Genomic DNA, 18,511 nt, shown 5'->3' on the forward strand with positions numbered 1-18,511 from the left:
TGCATGTGCATGTGTACATATATATATGTATATTCATTCTCTGTTGATAAACACATTTCAGTTGATTTCCAAGTGAACGCTTAGTTAGGTGCTTGCGGTTGGTGTACTAAGTTGTATTGAGTTCAGAAAGAAAGTGATAATCGAAACACTAGCAAACCAAGATGGCTACAGTACAAACTGGTGAGTATATATGTATATATGAAAGAGATTATTAAGTCAAGCCATACAAAAGCATGCCGATTTCACAATCAATTAATTTCGGGCTAGAACTATTCTTTCAGTTCACTAGGGGGTTATTAATAGGAAAAGAAATGAGGATGTGAACTTTATTTTTCATTTGAAAACTTCGTCTCTTCTGATAAGCCCCGTGACTTCTAATTGGTTTTGTTTACCAAATTATTCTACACAAATCAGTGACTACATATGTACATACATATGTGATCAAAGCCTCACTGATTTGTTATCACCTGTGAGTATTCAACATTTTTGCAGCTTGTACGGTTTGTACTAAAATTTCTTCACGATTCTGTGAAAAACAAAACCTTGTTAAAATCAGTTTACTGTCTGTCTGTCACAGGCCTTTTGCTCGGAAACGGATAAACCTAAACATCGTAACTGTGAATCTCCACGTATGCACTCAGTAACATTATTCTATGTTGAGTTTAAAGGGGGGCTTCATACATGCAAAAGGGGCGGTAATTTTTTTTCCCGCCGGATATAGTCAAGAGAGGTATTAAATAAAAGGTCTCGATAAGCAATTTGATTATATTTTGGAAATTGATTGTTAACCGACTTTCAGAATATATTCCTTGAGTCCATCATCGGTGTCATAACCTCTCCTCCGGGAAACTGCTTCCAGTTGGCCAAATTTGATACATCCTTATGGTTAACAATTTTATGATTACAATAGTGCGACTTCTCTTCTTTTCTCTACGCGGCAACCGATGGAAAAACTGCTGGAATATGGCCATTTTTTCATCGACTTCAAAGCCGTTTTCTTTAACCTGGCCCTGGAAAAAGTGCTATGTGATACTAATGTAAAAGCGAGAGTCATCATTCTCTTCAAGTCCACCACAAATACTGGCCTATGCTGACAATAGTGACATTATGGAAAGAACAACCCGAGATGTACCATCTACCTTCATCAAGATCGAGCAGGCGGCGCGAATTCTTGGGCTGAACATTAATGAAGGCAAAAGGAAGTACACGGTGGCGACGTCAGAATGAAAGAACAAAGAACCCACGACAGCAAATTGCACTGGTTAAATGAAAAGAATAAAGATAGGAGACTACAACTTTCAAACCGTTGATAATTTCTTCAATCTAGGGTTGAAAATCACAACTGATAACAGCTACGACGATGAAATCCGCGTACGCTTGTTGGCAGCCAACAGAGCCTATTTCTGCTGACAAAAGTTTTTCTGCTCGAAACGTCTCATCAAAGGCTTAACGTTCTTACTGTACAAGATAGTTCTCATATATTCTTCGAAGACTTGAGTTCTAAGCAAGAAGAGAAGAATCCTCCAAAGAATTTTTGGCCCCCTACATGAGGAACCCACATAACAAGGAAACTTATGAGCAATACCAGGACTGTCTGGTTGTGGATAAAATCTGGCTAAATAGGTTGCGTTGGGCGGGTCATTTAATCCGTATAGGTGAGGATGATCCAGCCCGGAAAGTCTACAATATCTATGGTTGAAGAAGCAAACGAGGCAGATCCTGCCTGAGATGGAGTTATGGCGTAGGTCAGGACGCTAGACAGCTTTCAGTAATATTAAATTGATAGACCTCGGCGCAAAACCGGGATATTTGGAGTTCCTTACTAAAGCAGAATTAGACAGGATACCGGTTGTTGTGCCCTTGATGATGTTGAATAGTGAGACTTCACGGAAAGCAGACTGCTGGTCTGAAATCGTTGCATTTCTTCAGTTACTCATAGGAGTCATTACCCACTACAGCACTTTTCTTACAGCATTTAAAAGATGTATAGGGTAATGGTTTACTTGAAGGGTGACAGAAGCTGACATTCCCGTAATGCAGGAGAGATTTATGCAAGGCATGTTTCCCACAACTTAACAAACGTGTCCGACTTTGTCTATACCGTGAGTTTGGAAGACTTAGATTTTCCTTCCGGATCCAAAGCTTGACTTCTACATGTCCAGTAGATTTTCTTTGATTACTGCGGGTGCTACTAATATATGGAAAGTTTCCTATAGCAATCACGATCCCTCTATTACTGTGGCGATAATCCTTGAACGCTGATGAAATGATTACACGTGATATCTCATATGGTTTCCCTCCAACCAATCACAACTCTCTTGAGACCCGCCAAAATTTTTATTCGTTTCTGAGCAGATTCAGTTCGAAAGTTTCCCTTACTTGCTAAACCTGGAAAAAGTGAGTTTTGAGGAGTAATTAAATACTTATACCAAAAACTTAATGCCAAAGGAGATTAAAGCTGAGTTGGATGAAGTTCATAGCACATCTGTCCCTGTGTTTGTCACAGTTTACAATTATAATGATCGTTGGCGCAACAACCCAATTGGATCAGGGCTTTCAAGTGTGTTAAAGCAATTCATTAAAGACCGTAACCGTACACTACAGGATTATAGTACCCTATAGAAGGCAATGTGCTAGCTATTGCGCTCGCCTGAGATTATTACCCAGATTTGACTCAGGTACTCATTCACAATTGAGTCAACTGGTATCCGACGTCAAATCATGATACAAACCCCACAGCCATCAGTGAGATTTAAACCGCGACCTTCCGTATGCCTTATGCTCTAACCACTCAGCTATCCGGACACTGTTTACAATTGGGTAAATGAATTTAACCATATATTCGCAAAAAATTGTCCTAAAAAACTCTAGGCCCAGGAAGAATCTCCCCTTCCACCCCTTCCCGTCAGACCTGATTCTTCATTCGTAACGTCCAGTGGAAATGAGTACTTACAAAATGATTGACAATATCCCCGATATGTTTTTTTGGTCAACAGTTTCAATAGAATCAAGGAGGCCAATCCCAAAACAGATGGCTATTCTGTGGACCATCCAGAATCTAACTGTCAGGGCTTCAAAAATCTGAAAAAACACTCGAAAAAATGTATAGAGCTGAAAGGAGATTATGTCGAAAAATAAAAAAATCTAAAATATTTTGTTTTTATATCTCTAACTTGTAGTAAGTAATAAATCTTTAGATTATTGAACAACCCTCGTATTTTGGGTTGCTCTTCTATCTACCGTTCTGTTTGAAAAAAAGATAAAATACCTCATTCTAAGCTTTTCAGAAATCTTACATGGTCTTCGTTGAAACAATGTTTCAGAACTCCTCATGATGCAAAAAGATTGTTTTCAAAAGTAATATAATAGATTCAGTACATATCCTCAAGTTCATATCGTATATTAAATATTTTGCAGAGGGAAAACGATGAGCAATGTGAGCACGTGTATGATAGGACGACCGAATAATAATTCAAAAATAGGCTTGTTGGTGAAAAATTCTATATAAAAAAAATAAAATAGAACAGCATGGAATCATTATGGCATAGGTAATAATCATTTACCGAAAGAATGCCATTATGAGAAAAGGCCAATCATGCAGCCGCTTCACTAGGTCGATGGGCATAACCCAGTTAACAAACAAGACGGGAAACCGGAAGCTAGACGCTTCAAGTATAAAAAATTTTGTGTTTCCCTATGTGAAGAATGATGAATGCTCTGTTCTGTTGTACATAGTTAAAAATTCAATAAATTTGATACTAATAGCCGGTTTTCCATGAAACTTGCCATGCGTATATGCGATACTGTCCTATATGCCGATGCAGTTAATTTCTAAAATTTGCAGATATCGGAGTGGGGCATAATTTGAGGCCTAGGTTTCATATATGCGCACCACCCTGATTTTTTCAGATTTTTGCGTTGAGTAACTCCTGAAAATGACTCCTGTCTCACTTTAAGTGTGTACTTTTTCCCTTTTTACTCACACATTTTGAAACCTACGTTAAAACTCAGTTCCGGAAAGTACTAATCGAGACCTTTCATTTGATACCCCACGTATCTTCATTGGTTGGAAAAAAAAATGTGCATCCCCCTTTTGCATGTATGGGAAGCCCCCCTTTAACTCCATGTAAATTTATGTCACTCCCTGTACGAATGGGATTTCATAGTTCCCATCTTTCCACCAAGTTTGGTTCGGATCGGTTTGCGGTTTTGGAGAAAAGTGCCTGTGACAAACAGACAGACAGACAGCGAATTGATTTTAATGAGGATTTGTTTTACACAAAACCTTAAAAAACTAATGTGGAAAGCACCATTTTGAATGTTGGATCATGTCCCATGAAGGAGCCTATAATGTACTTTAACTCTCTCCACGATTTTCCGAGAAAAATACACTCTTCTTCCCTTGGTCTGCGCCACGCACATCTGGGACGAACTTTTTTTTAAACCCTTCGACGACCATGAATTTTCTATAGGATTCCAGTCGGGAGAGTTGCCAGGCCAACATTTGCGAAGTGCTCGTTAAACGCTTCGTGGATTACCAAGACCTCTATCCTGCACCAAAATCCTCTCTATCAATAAATTGATGGATATTATGCAAACACTGGGAGGATATACTGTCTATAATGTTCTCCATTAACGTACGTCTTCCTCGATCAATTGTAGCCGATTTTTTTCGCGACTGCTCCATTCCCCAGCTATCAAGGCTTTTTCGTCGAATTTCGGGCACTAAAATGTGAGAATATTTGCAGAATCGGTAGTTCCTACCGCTGTATCTACGACTCGTCCTTAAACAGGATGTTTACACGCCGTGCCTTATGACGAGCGTTATAATCTATGCTAAGGTTTTGAAGCCTTTGGCAAGGGATCAATCGTGTGCAGATATCCTTTGCAGAAAGTAAAGACTTCACACTGTCCATCCGCCTGTTGTTCCTATTTATTTAACACAATAACAATTTCTGTATAATAAAGCTACTGTTTTGGGCTTATTTTCCATACTAATTGATGGAGGCTTTGATTATTGTTTTATTCGCCATAAGTTTATAATTTGGCTGGATGTTTTGCAAAGCATATTTCCCGAGGAAAAATCTAATTAATACATAACAATAGATAGGGCTAGATGGGCACACCATTCGAAGGCGGTTATATGCATCTGTCTTCAGGGGGGGGGGGGGCTAGCACTCGAAAGTCAGAGATCCTTTCTGTAATTGTAGAATATTTGGAAAATAATGCATTGGATTTACTTGAAATAATAAATAAATCAAATAATATTTTAAAGATACAATAATTTAAAAAATGCTAAGAAAGAGATTTGGATTTTTTGAATAATCACGATATTGACGAAATTTGGAACATGAGAAGTGAATAGAATAACACATCGTTCAATAAGTCCCGGGACTAACTATGAAAACTACATTTTATCGGCAGAATTCTTTATTATTCATCAACATAATCTCCTTCAAGGGTAATACAATCATTCCAACGCTTCTCTAACTTTTCAATGCCATGTTTATAGAACGATTTGTCTTTTGACTCAAAATGAGCCTCAGTAGCAGCGATCACCTCCTCATTTGAGCCAAATCTTTTTCCCTAGAGCATCTTTTTGAGATCCGCAAAGAGCCAGTAGTCGCAAAAGGCCAGATCCGGCGAGTACGGAGGATGAGGAAGCAGCCTAATTCGTTGAATTTGGTCATCGTTTTGATTGACTCGTGGTACGGTGCGTTGTCTTGATGAAAGATGACTTTCTTCTTCTTCATGTGTGGGCGTTTTTTCGCTATTTCGGCCTTCAAACGATCCAATAACACCATGTAGTAGTCGCTATTGATGGTTTTTCCTTTTTCGAAGTAGTCACTGAAAATTATACCAATTGCATCCCAGAATACGGACGCCATCACTTTGCCGGCCGGTTGTTGTGTTTTTGGACGCTTCGGGCGGCTTTCACCGGTCGTACGCCATTCAGCTGACTGCTGACTTGACTCCGGAGTGAAATGGTGAATCCATGTTTCGTTCACCGTCACATATCAACGCAAAAAATCCTGTTTATTGCGAGTAAACAGTGCCAAACAGCTCTCCGAATCATTGATACGTTGTTGCTTTTGTTCCATTGTGAGCAAACGCGATACCCATTTGGAAAAAACCTTTTTCATAGCCAATTTTTGGTGTAAAATAGTAAATGCACTACCAGTTGATATGTTCATCATTTTGGCTATCTCGCGCACTTTCATTTTGCGGTCACCCATCACGATTTTCAATATTTGTGTGGTGTTTTCGGAAGTTACTACCTCATTTGGCCGACCCGAACGTACCGCATCATTTGTATCAGCACGACCGCATTTCAAGTCAGCATACCACCGAAATGGTTGTTTTCGACGGAGTAGAGTCCGGATAACATTTTTCAAGCCATTGCTGAGCTTGAACAGTGTTTTTTCCCATTAAAAAACAATGTTTTATCAACACACGAAACTCGGTTTGGTCCATTTTTTTCACGATTGCAAAGGTAGCGTCACTTTAACCACTATAACTTTCTTGGTTATGTTTCGAATTACATCAAATTTTGACACATCTTATCTAAAGGTTGGTACTTCTGAACCTTGGTATATAAATGGCATTATTAGCGCCATCTCTACGCTAGTCCCGGAACTTATTGAACGATGTGTTAATAGTTAAAACAACATTGAGTTTTCATTGTTCATAAAGCACTAGTACCATAAATGAATTTCGAAAATGATGGTAAGAATATACTAACCAAAAGTACATAAATTTCGATAGTTTTGCTCGAATGTGATGCATATTATAATGTATGAAATGGAGTGACTATTTTGTTCATATAATTTACTTTGCAGTTCTTGGTTCGGTTAATCCCAACCTATTAGGCCGCACCCTTACCCACGAACACTTTTCCTTAAATTTCGAGCATTTTTATAGTTCACCACCAGACGATCTTAGATGTTTCTTCGGTCATCAAATTAAGCTGGAAACGTTGGGATTTCTACGGCAATACCCTTACTCCAGTAATTACAACTTGCACTTCAATGACGACGAAACCCATGAAGCGGTGAAAAAGGATGTTAGCCTATTTAAAAAGCTAGGTGGCGGGACTATTGTGGAAAATACATCTCACGGTCTTAACCGAGATCTCAATCTTTCCTACGAAGTATCAAAGCAAACTGGAGTTCACGTAGTTGCCGGAACTGGACACTATGTTTCGGCTCTTCAAAAACCAGAAACTTTGAATATGACTGTAGAGGAAATGACAGATTTATATTCGAAGGAGATCATTACTGGAGTGGAAATTGATGGGAAAAAAGTTGTGAAATGTGGATTCATAGGTGAAGTCGGGAGTGCTTGGCCATTGCATGGTAAATTGATACAATTTCTGCCATAATATATATGAATATATTGACATACTTTGAAGATTTTGAGAAGCGTGCGCTTAAGGCAACTGGTGAAATACAGGAAGTTTTGGGATGTGGTGTGTCGCTCCACCCAGGTCGAGAGAAGGAAGCACCATTTGAAATTACTCGTCTTTACTTGGAAGCCGGAGGAAAAGCCAATAAGTGTATAATGTCGCATGTAGATAGTAAGCATTTTTTTTTAAATTAAAATCTCAAACTAATTATTTCCTACTTCACCAGGAACTCTTTTGGACGTGGATGATATTCTCGAATATGCCAAACTGGGAACTTATATCCAGTTTGATTTATTTGGAACTGAATGCTCTTATTATCAACTTAACCCTCAGGTAGATATGCCATCTGATGCTGATCGGATTAATAAACTGATGAAGTTAATTGCGGAAGGTTTAGAGGATAGACTGTTAATGTCGCATGATTGCCATACCAAACATCGACTGGTAAATGAACATGTTTGACAATTTTTTTCATACTTTTATTTCATGGTGGAAACTTTTCAGACATCATTTGGCGGACATGGCTTTTCACATATTTATACTAACGTTCTACCGAGAATGCACGGTAAAGGTTTGACTGTCGAACAAGCGGAAAAAATCACTGTGCTGAATCCAGCTAAATGGTTAGCGTTTAAGATTTAATTATGATTGTTTTATTAATAGCTGGTTTAATCAATTCAAGTAAAACTATCCTTTTGTTTATTGCTTGAAATAAATATAGTAATTTAACCATTTTGCTATTTTCTAGAATATATCTAATTGCTAGTTAAGCAGGAAAGATACATTTGTTGGCTTTTATAATAGATTCCTTCAAAACATTCGAGGAATGATTTCATATAGCATTATATAGGAACTCAACATGTGATTCGTAAGAGGACATGAAACACGAATTCTATTCAAGAGCATTCATAAGAAGCTCATTTCATTTTAATTCATTTTCAGATAGTACCTTACACCTAACCGCCATATTTAGCTAATCTCAGATTTTCACCCTTGCCTTGCAAATTTTTTTTATTGCCATGAGTGCTATTTAATTTTAGTTTCCGGAAGATGTGTACTTTGTTCAGAAAATTACCACTTTTATTTTGTACAATCAAAACGTACTCCGAGTACGAGTGCGCAGCATGGTATAGGTGGATTAACTTTTTGGGGGGAAGATACTGGGGAGGGAACGTTGTCGACCTGTGGTACAGCTCTATTTGCTGTTTGTAGGAGTTGGGGGAATTGCTTCCTATCTTCCTCTTTGGGGAGGTTGGATGGGCGCACATTTTCGATGCGATTTGTCTCTAAAGAATAGGGGGAATCAGGTTTAGCCTTCTTGGAGGACGAAGTTTGGGGGGGGGAGGGGTAATCCTATTAATTCTGTGTTTTTTTTATTTTGTCTTTGATACTAATATTGCAGAGGATCTACTGTTTTCTAATATATTGAGGGGCTGGGGCAAAGGTGGGATGTTTGAGATGTCGGGGGAGATATAGTCTGCGGAAGCAGGATCGGGTAGGAGGGAATCTGAAGGATCGCAATCCTCCATTATTATTTAATATAAAATTTACCGGACCAAACGGGATACTCTACTTGCCTTGAGGATTATTTGTGACAGTCGGCGTCGGTTTATTTAAAAATGACGGTTTATGTCACTCACTACACTACATTTGTCACTAGAATACTCGCGATTGCGTCTTTCCTCCTCAGCGGACCGGGTTAGTGTGCTTATATTACTTTACTATTTTGAATAGATTGCTAAGCGAATGCCCAGATGATGGCAGTGAAAAATTCATCATTATTTTGACCACATCCACCTAGACTCCTAACGATCACTGAACAACACTTTATTTTCCTTCAATGCGTAACTAAACTGATGAAAATGATAGTAACAACTACATACATGTGCGAATTATTACAAAATAAAAGGTAAGAATTAATTCAAGACCACCAGCAGAAAAAACAAATGCTCCAATTTATATCGACTGCAGTACCTAAATTGCAATTCGAGCTCTCATAGATTTCTCTTATGCAAAAACTTTGCTACGTGATTTTTAAGAAATTTTGTATAGTTTAAACCAAGAAAACTAATTTTGATTTTCCGAGAGTTCTAGACTGGTTTTCCCCCTTAAAAAGAAAGGAACAAAACAAAAATGAAGATTGCAAATTCAAACCTCGAAAGCTTGTGGTCTTGGAACTATCAAATCAGAAATTATTAAAAAGCTCATAGTGATGCTTTTACTCAAAATCTAAGCCTCAAAATACAAGTCGTAGCTATATCTTCTCAATAACTTTCTTTTTTTTTATAAAGAGCTAAGAAACCTCCCTTTAGTCAATAATTTTCTTGTAGATATAAAAATTTATATTGATCCAAAAATCGGAAAATTTGGTGGAAATACTATTTATTATCAATAAAGTTACAGTAGATACTAACGCTTTTTCCATTTTGTATGGTATGATCTGCCTGATTAGATGCACATTTAGAAGTTTTGTGAATACCGTTTAGATAAGAAAGGCACCAAATATTTTATGTATGAAGCTTTGAATATGCGACTCTTTTCTTTTCATATATATATGAAGTTTTTCTTGGTGTTTACTGGGAAACTAAAGAACGAGAGAAAGTATATTCTGATTTAGAAAGTGACAGCACTTATAAGATGAAGCGCAATAAAGTCTCCTAATTCAGGATATAGGATAGTGAAATAAATTCCCATCTCACACAGTTCTAAATGTTTCTCGAGAGATACAGAAAATATCTGTACTGACTCAAATTGAAAGTATATATGTATATTCCAAATATTCTAATTTTAGTGACATGGATTTGGAGAAGTTAGCAACTTTTATGTAAAAGTTGATGAAGATAGAGCAACATTTTTAAGCGGAAAATTTCACAATTACGTTTTGATAGAGTAGAAATTATAGTGGGTGGGTAAAATTCCATGGATGCATGGGTGGGATTTTCATTAGCATCCATACTAAGTTAACGTCCCAAAACGTAAATAGCAAGCGGAATTCGGTAAAATTTTGTCACGCGCGACCTTGAAAAGTTTTTGACACGCTTTTAATTTCGTCTTTAGTCTCGCCATAATCAGTATGCATCTTTGCTGCAAAATAAGATAAAGTTCGTTAATCCAAAATAAAAGTCTCCTTCCAAATGGCGCTTTCACATTGAAAAGAGCAGTCACACATACATACTATGATTTTAATAACATCAACAGTAAATAAATAAAGCAACCCCTCGCAAAGCAATAATATCTGTATTTACCTTCTTAATTATCTCAACCGGTTACCGGTCGTGGAAAAAGCTTTTGTTGATAAGATGCGAATATTGGAGTCAAGTTACCACCAACCGGGAGCCGATTTATGTAGTATCTAAAAGTACAAGCTTTTTTAGTCAGCTGATCTATTTAGCTCGGTATAATTCTTCGGAATAGTTTTCCAGCATATTTAGCTAGTATTCTAGCAAAAACTAATAGAAAAAGTCGAACATTATAAAAATAGTCATTACCCTGATTCTGCAAAATAATCGAGATGTCTACTGTAATTCAAACCGGTAAGAATTGTGAAATGTTTTAGTTTTAGACTTTTTTTTGGTGCTGAGAGATAGAAAAACGCGAATAAGTAACGAATTTCGTTATTTAAAAAATCTGTTTATTTTTCTCTCTCTATAAGAATTATCCACTTTTAGACAATAATAGCCAATTAAAGAACTCCTCAAGAAGCGAACCAAACGCCACCAATATCTGTTATGTAGGTATAAATTCATGTGATTATTTATGATAATAATTGGTGATAAATTGTTGACCATTGATAACAAATTAAAATCTTATGACTTAGCCGGGAGAAGCCTAATGTTTTAAGTGGAGGTTCTCTTAATTTGTACTTTTCTCGTATATAGAGTATAATCTTTGTTTACTGTTGGCGACTGTTACAAGTTCTTCATAAATTTACAAAAATTTGACGGTTATATAATCTGTACTAACAGGCGCGAGTATTATCAAAGTGAAAAAATAATGATTTTATTTGATTCTATTATTATTTTTATCGATATTTACTTTGGAAAACCAACAATAGTAAATATGACCCAACAAAAGCAGTTACATATTTATCGCTTTTATGCGTTATATAAATTCAATTCGGTCCAGAGGAATATCATTTGCCAGTTGGTTAAATACATACACTCTCGGCTACTTAAATATAATCATCTGTTTCCTACTTATATCTTTGTAATGATATTAGTCCCTGATTTTTTTCCCAATTTTAATTGAAGCTACATGTATCTGCTATGCAAGCGGATTTTGGTAAAAAGTCTTACCATTCGTCTGCGTACATATATAGTATATACCGTCCTAAGAAGTTGCAGAAATTATAATTCATCTAAAGCTCTTCAAAAATTCCTGATTGTAATAAATGGTAGAGAGTTTGTGTGTAGTTTCGAGAAATGATTTTCACGTGACCTTGGAAGCTTTTTCTAATTCTTTTCGTCTTGCATTGTACATTTTACGTGTCAGTGAACTTTAAACATTTTCAATATTTTTTAAATCAGTTAATAGCGCGAGCAAATAAAAGTATTGGTTTTATTCTGCGACATTCTTGCCAAACCTTAACTACGAGAGATGTTCAAAAAGTAATAATAAAAACACTATAGAAGAAAAAGCATTTATCTCATCTTTTAAATCAACATGTTTTTTTTTCTTTCAAAGTAACCCCCCTGCTATACACTTTCGTCGTCAGTCCTTCCATTTTTGAAATAGAAATATTAGGCTGTCTTCTGTAAGCTTCTTAATTTGGGCCTCCGCAATTTTCACCACCTCCTTATTTATCTTGACATTACGGGGCGTTTTGTGTCCAGCGCAGCTAAAAATCACCCAGGGGCTAGGTTCGGACTGTAGGGTGGATGGGGTAGACTTTTGATGCCGTGTCTATCCCGAAACTCCACTACAGTATGCGTGTTGGTAAAATTTCGTTGATATTCGTTGATTTGCGGTGCTTTTTTTCTTAAATTATGCAACATGATTTGTAAAAGTCTGATGTGACTCCTCGAATGGTTTTACCACTTGTAGACGATTAACTGCTTCATAACATATTCATCATACCCTGCAGTTAACATATCCTACGCGTATATTCTGTTTTTATAGAGTTTTAATAAAAAATTCACGTTATAGCTTTACTCTTACTGAACATCCGTTTTAACTCCCGAAGGCAAGTACTAAACACATATTATATTACGAAAACTGGACCCCCATCACCGGTAATTCCCCTGCCTTTCTTGATCTAATTTCCCCAGACTTTTTTGTTTACTCACCTGTAAGGAGTTATGAAAAGAAAATATTAAGACAAGGCTCTAGATTTTTACTTTAGAGTGATTCATTTGAACCTTTTTTTAGAGTAGCGGTTTTTCAACAGATCATGCGTGACTCCTATCAAATTATCATTTTATTTTTTTATTCAGTATTGTTTGGCAAATTATCAAGGATGGATGACAGCGGATTGCTTGGTATCTGAAATTGAAGCCCGAAATCTTAGTAAGCTTCCGTTTCAATGTCGTGACATACGATACAGGGTGGGAAACAATGAACTTACTAGGAAATCATTTTGATGGGCTCTTGATTTCACATTTAAGCTCGATAAATTGACAGCTTAGATCCTTCGAAATCACTCCTTTGGACCATTTTTTTTTAATGAAAATGGCTTTTAGTGATAAGCCTGCTGTAAGACAGCATTTCTCGCGTTATTCGTGACATACCAAGTACTACGCTCAAACAAATGCCATAGACTGCTCTTTCCAATCATAATAACATTTTCACCATAAGTTTGATTTCAAAGTTCGTCTAAATGAATCACCCCATGCATCCTGTCATCCGTCGCATTTCAACATTTTGAAGGTGCCTGAACGATAAAAGTGCAATGGTCCGGAACGTTGTCATGCTGCAATATCACCCGCTCGTGTCCCGTGACCTATGGTGGCGGGTTTTCAAGCAATAATAATAATCGTTGGCGCAACAATCCAATTGGATCAGGGCCTTGAAGCGGGTTAGAGCACTTCATTCAAGACTTTAACGGTACGATACAGGATTACAGGAGGCAATGTGGTCAGCATTGCGCTCGCCTGAGATTACTATCCTGATTTGACTCAGGTACTCATTCATAGCTGAGCCGACTGGTACCCGAAGTCAAATCACAATACAAATTCCACAATTCAAGCAATTCATGGTTCAAATTAATGAGCTGTTGTCTATAGCGATCCTTATTGGCAGTTCCGCCCACCAAACGCAAAACATTGTCTTCTTTCCTTAGCGAATTGGCGTGCCTGATGATTTTTTACGTACGTTCTTTTACGATTTTTTAAATTTGGAAATCTCAAAATGTTCTCATTTCTCATCGCCAATAACAATTCAATGGAGAAACTCATTTTTTTATACCACAAAAGCAAAATTTCAGGCTCTTCGATTCTCCACCTGCCTCTCATTCAACACATGCGGCACCGATTTTCTTTCTTTTTAAATTACCCTCCGTGGCGAGTCATGTTTAGTGCCTCCGTAAGTTTATCTCGTATTTTCTCGAATTTTTGACAATCACTGTCAGCGGCAGTGACCTGCCCAGAACTGAGCGATTTAAATATCTCGGGTCGATGCTATCAGGCAATGGAGAACTGTGTTATGAAATTGCTTCACGCATTAACGCAATCTGGATGAAGTGGCGTTCCCCAACTGATGTTCCTTGTGATTGAAGTATCAAAGAACATATATCTAAAATTTACCGCAGCGCACAACCAGCTATTTCTATTCCAGAGCTTCTTCTGAGCTTTCATAGCTAAAATCCATGATCATACTAATATTTTTATTATGATATGAGAAAGATATCAAGATTATCCTGCATTCTAGAAAAAAATATTATTAATTTAATTAAATATGTTGGTGTATTTTTCAGTTCTCGGATCCATCCAACCAAATCTCCTTGGTCGCACGTTAACTCACGAGCACTTCGGGATTAACTTTGAAGGATTCGCTGTGCCAGGTCCGGAAGATTTAAAACCGTTTCTAGAGAAAAGGATCCATCTTGATAATGTCGGTTTTGTGCGCCAATATCCCTACTCTTCTCATGATAACATAAACTTCCATGACGAAGAAGCTCGTGATGCCATCAAGAAAGATATTGAGCTTTTCAAGAAGCTCGGTGGTAACTCCATTGTGGAGAATACTTCTCATGGATTGAAGCGTGATTTGGAATTTATGTATGAAATTTCGCAAGCAACGGGAGTCCACGTGATAGCCGGAACGGGCCATTACATTCATAATTTGCAGTCCGAGGATATCCTCACTATGGGAGTTGAAAAAATGACTGATTTGTATTCAAAGGAGATTATCACCGGCGTAGAAATCAACAACGGGAAAAATATTGTCAAATGTGGATTTATCGGCGAAGTTGGAAGTGGATATCCTTTACATGGTACAGAGCATACTCCAAAGGGTTGAAGGAACTATTGAGTAATAATTGTATCTTTCATTTTACAGAATTCGAAAAACATGCTATTCTAGCCACTGGAGAAATACAAGAAGTTTTGGGATGTGGTGTTTCGTTCCACCCAGGTCGGGATCCGAAGGCTCCATTTGAAATTGTCCGGCATTATTTGGAAGCAGGTGGAAAAGCAGAAAAATGTGTGATGTCACACTTGGATAGTATGTATTATACTTATGGCTCCTGTCGCTCTTTTTGAAGCTATAACTTTCATTTGCCACTTCTTTAAAATCTACCAGGGACAATTTTCGATGTTGACGAACTGCTCGAATTCGCAAAATTGGGAACATACCTTCAATTTGATTTATTCGGAATTGAGTGCTCATATTATCAACTGAACCCAGATGTTGACATGCCTTCAGACGGTCAACGCATTAATACCTTGATGAGATTAATTGCTGAAGGACTTGAAGACAAAATAATGATGTCCCATGACATCCACAGCAAGCATCGTTTAGTAAGATGAAAACGAACGACATTTGCGACACGACTTTTTGTAACAACGATTTATCTTTTTTTGTAGACTTCATTCGGAGGACACGGTTATCATCATATCTACACAAATGTTCTCCCCAGAATGCACGGTAAGGGCTTGACTGTGGAACAAGTCGAAAAAATAACAGTTACGAACCCAGCTAACTGGCTTCAGATGAAGATTTAAGGAAGTGTTCATTGAAATATGGTTATATCTTTACTTACAGTAGTTAATCAGACATTTACTCGTTGTATTCAATATTAAAATACTAGATACTTTCGCAGCTTGAATTTTAATTTGCTTATAAACATACATAGGAATGTAATTCTTCAAAAAATGGACTCATTCTTGAGTTTCACTCTCAGATTCTGCTGTTTCCCAGTCGTCCTCGGAATCCTCTTCGAAATCATTGAAATCTTCCTACAATAAAGCAAGTAGAAAGCTACAAGTTATTCTTTAAATACTATCTTATCGGGTTTGTAATTACAATACTCGCAGTTTGAATATTTATGTCAATTTGCAATCGAATTCCAGCTGCCATTAAAACTGTTGTTAAAACAAGCGGAATTGTTATGCGAGACTTCCACGCTAAATTTGTCAGAAATAAAAAAACTTGTCCAAACTTCGAATCCATATATGAATAAATTAGACCATGAAATCAAGGCTTAGTAAACTTTTGTATGTGATAAATCAGAATTGTGTTTGTTTGAAAACTTTGGAAACAGATATTTCACAAATAATTTTGAAAACATTTTCTTGACACTTTTTGACTAACACCTGTTGCGCTGAAAAAAGTAAAACGTTTTGATTTCCACTTAGTTTCAAAATGTTCAACAATTTTAAGCGCAGATTTGTACATCTTCGAAGTAGCTTAGAATACTCACTTGGTGCAATTTTAATGAAAATATCAGTGGTACTTACTGGACATTTTCGAGCTAAGCGAGTTAATGCATCGGAATTCTGAGAAGCGATTCCCTCCATCTCGTAGCACTATGCTCTTTTACTCTAGTAAGCCTACCTGAGGTGAACGTGACCTGGTGTCGGATTAATGCTTATTTCATTTGCTTGACGCATCCTTATATCTTAAGAACCGTTTCAGACAGTACACTGACCCCATGGAGAGAAAGAAATTTTCCATGAGCAATTAAATGCAATCCAGGGTAGGTTCTCCAAAGGTAATATACAAAATGAGAATCTGCGTACTCAAATCGAGATGCTGGCGAAAAGGATCAGCGAACTTAGGAACAACTTCGTCATTTCGTTCAACATAGGAGAAGCCCATAAGTGAACCAAAAAAGAAACCCACAGGAGAAAAGATGCCCCTTGAGGTCATCGACGAGGAGCAAAAAGGAGACCTTCTCAACTTTGTCTGTCGGCGGAAAAAGCCCAAAAAGCAACAGATGAATACTAAAAGTGTAAGTGCCCCCAAAGTGCTAAGTGTCAACGCCTCCTCCGCTAATGCCTTAATCGCAAAAAGAGAAAATTCCTCCAATTGCTGCATATAATATTAATGTCCCGCAGCTACAGAAATGGTAAAGGTATAGAGGCGGCCATAAAAAGACGAGGAGTGATAGAACCCTCATTTTTGCAGAGTCTACAGGAGATTCTGCCAACATTTTTTCGCTTATTAAAGGGAACAAGACAACAACACAGCAACACAAGAACCCTTCCAACCCTTATAACTCAGTGCATAATCATCCGAGGTCTCCACGGAGAAACTCACCCTGAAGAAAATATGGCCGAACTCATTTCAAAGTACCCACATCTGAAAGTTCGCTCAGTTTCAAATTTTGCGACCAAACTAGATAGGGCCCTCCACAGGGAAAATCCCTCGCTCCCTTTCAAATCTCAATCTGGTCTTTTCATATCCAACTCTGAGCCCTTCCAAGAGCTAAGTGAAGTTTTCAAAGTGAAGTACATCCAGGGGAGGAAGTACAGTATTACAACTGCCAAAATTTCTGGCATATCACCCAAAATTGCTCGATAGTGCACAGATGCTTTAAATGTACAAAGAGCCATCCGCATGAGAAATGTTCAAGACCAACGACGGAAGTTCCTCGCGGCTGCAACTGCAGCTTATAAAGAGATGGTAGCCAGACGGGAAGCTGCCAAAACCCGGAAGGCACCTCAGAAATCTTCAATCAAGTAAACAGTGACTTAACTTTCACAGAATTTGTCCAGCCCAGGCGTGTCATACGCGCAAGCTGCTAAAAAATCTCTTCCCAAAGCAGCGAATCAAGCAAATGCCAAGCAACCAAACAATGGTTTCCAAGAATTGGTTGAAGCTTTCACTTCCGCGCCCAGCAACGAGCAGCGTCAATTTGCTGCAATTAAACGTATCCTTAACTTATGGAATTAAGTATTATCACATTCAACTCCGCGTCCCTGATCTTACACGCCCAAAGGGCCACCGCCCAATTGTTAATCGACACTTTGAAGGCAGACTTCTACTTCATTTCGGAGACTCATCTTAAAGGCAGGCATAATGTAAACTTCATCGGATATAACATAATTTCAAACGATACCAATTCAGGCACTGCCTTCCTAGTCTGAAGAAACTATTTTTTTGAGTAAGTCGCCATCGAGAACCTGCAAAATTCTTCCACTGCGGCAGTAATAGTTGAAACCGCCAATGGTAAACGGAAATTACTAGCCGAGGCTTTTCATTTGATACCCCTCATGACTATATTTGGGGGGGGGGGGGGGGGGGGGGGGGGGAAATTCACCCAGCTTTTGTATGTATGGAGACCTTCCCCCCTAAATTCGACATAGAATGATGTAATTCACAGCCCCCCCCCCTTTCCACTAAATTTGATGCCAATCGTTACAACCAATTTTAATGAGGTTTTGTTTTACACAAAACTTAAAAAAAAACAGTTTTGCTCGCTTATACATCTTACTTTCCAAATACTGTAACTATCCAACGACTTCGAATTTCGGAAAATTACTTTGTCAGTATATTCTATGCATGCTCCAAATGAAGCTTATGTAAAACAGAAAAAATGATTTCTTGAAACCGTCAGATGGCATCACGGCATCACGGACACCTTCAGAAAAGGTGGTGACAACATCATGTTGAGTGTTTGGATTACCAAAATAGAGAAGTTTATAATTATTTTTACCTCATTCGCAT

General features: G+C 37.7%; 3 protein-coding genes across 3 annotated transcripts; 2 read left to right on the plus strand and 1 right to left on the minus strand.

Moving 5' to 3' along the window:
- LOC119651617 (phosphotriesterase-related protein-like) lies at positions 1-8,135 on the plus strand. Its single transcript, XM_038055271.1, has 5 exons — positions 1-180; positions 6,840-7,355; positions 7,412-7,576; positions 7,632-7,849; positions 7,910-8,135. The coding sequence occupies exons 1-5, from the start codon at positions 162-164 to the stop codon at positions 8,045-8,047; spliced, it is 1,056 nt and encodes a 351-aa protein (XP_037911199.1). The 5' UTR covers positions 1-161; the 3' UTR covers positions 8,048-8,135.
- A 2,604-nt stretch (positions 8,136-10,739) lies between these two features.
- LOC119651616 (phosphotriesterase-related protein-like) lies at positions 10,740-16,040 on the plus strand. Its single transcript, XM_038055270.1, has 5 exons — positions 10,740-10,938; positions 14,316-14,834; positions 14,900-15,064; positions 15,143-15,360; positions 15,427-16,040. Exons 1-5 carry the CDS (start codon positions 10,917-10,919, stop codon positions 15,562-15,564), a joined length of 1,062 nt encoding a protein of 353 aa, XP_037911198.1. The 5' UTR covers positions 10,740-10,916; the 3' UTR covers positions 15,565-16,040.
- Positions 15,652-16,160, minus strand: LOC119651618. Its single transcript, XM_038055273.1, has 2 exons — positions 15,866-16,160; positions 15,652-15,798 (listed from the first exon to the last, which is right to left on the minus strand). Exons 1-2 carry the CDS (start codon positions 16,010-16,012, stop codon positions 15,721-15,723), a joined length of 225 nt encoding a protein of 74 aa, XP_037911201.1. The 5' UTR covers positions 16,013-16,160; the 3' UTR covers positions 15,652-15,720.
- Between the last annotated feature and the right edge of the window lie 2,351 nt (positions 16,161-18,511).

The sequence above is a fragment of the Hermetia illucens genome, chromosome 3 (genome assembly GCF_905115235.1).
Source record: "Hermetia illucens chromosome 3, iHerIll2.2.curated.20191125, whole genome shotgun sequence".
Classification (NCBI taxonomy): Eukaryota; Metazoa; Arthropoda; class Insecta; order Diptera; family Stratiomyidae; genus Hermetia; species Hermetia illucens.

Coding starts and splice junctions, on each gene's coding strand:
- LOC119651617 (XM_038055271.1), top strand. Junction 7,577..7,631: donor TATAATGTCGCATGTAGATA/GTAAGCATTTTT, acceptor CTACTTCACCAG/GAACTCTTTTGGACGTGGAT. Junction 7,850..7,909: donor GCCATACCAAACATCGACTG/GTAAATGAACAT, acceptor GAAACTTTTCAG/ACATCATTTGGCGGACATGG.
- LOC119651616 (XM_038055270.1), top strand. CDS start 10,917: ATGTCTACTGTAATTCAAACCG. Junction 10,939..14,315: donor GTCTACTGTAATTCAAACCG/GTAAGAATTGTG, acceptor TGTATTTTTCAG/TTCTCGGATCCATCCAACCA. Junction 15,065..15,142: donor TGTGATGTCACACTTGGATA/GTATGTATTATA, acceptor AAAATCTACCAG/GGACAATTTTCGATGTTGAC.
- LOC119651618 (XM_038055273.1), bottom strand. CDS start 16,012: ATGGATTCGAAGTTTGGACAAGTTTTTTTATTTCTGACAAATTTAGCG. Junction 15,799..15,865: donor ATATTCAAACTGCGAGTATT/GTAATTACAAAC, acceptor GCTTTATTGTAG/GAAGATTTCAATGATTTCGA.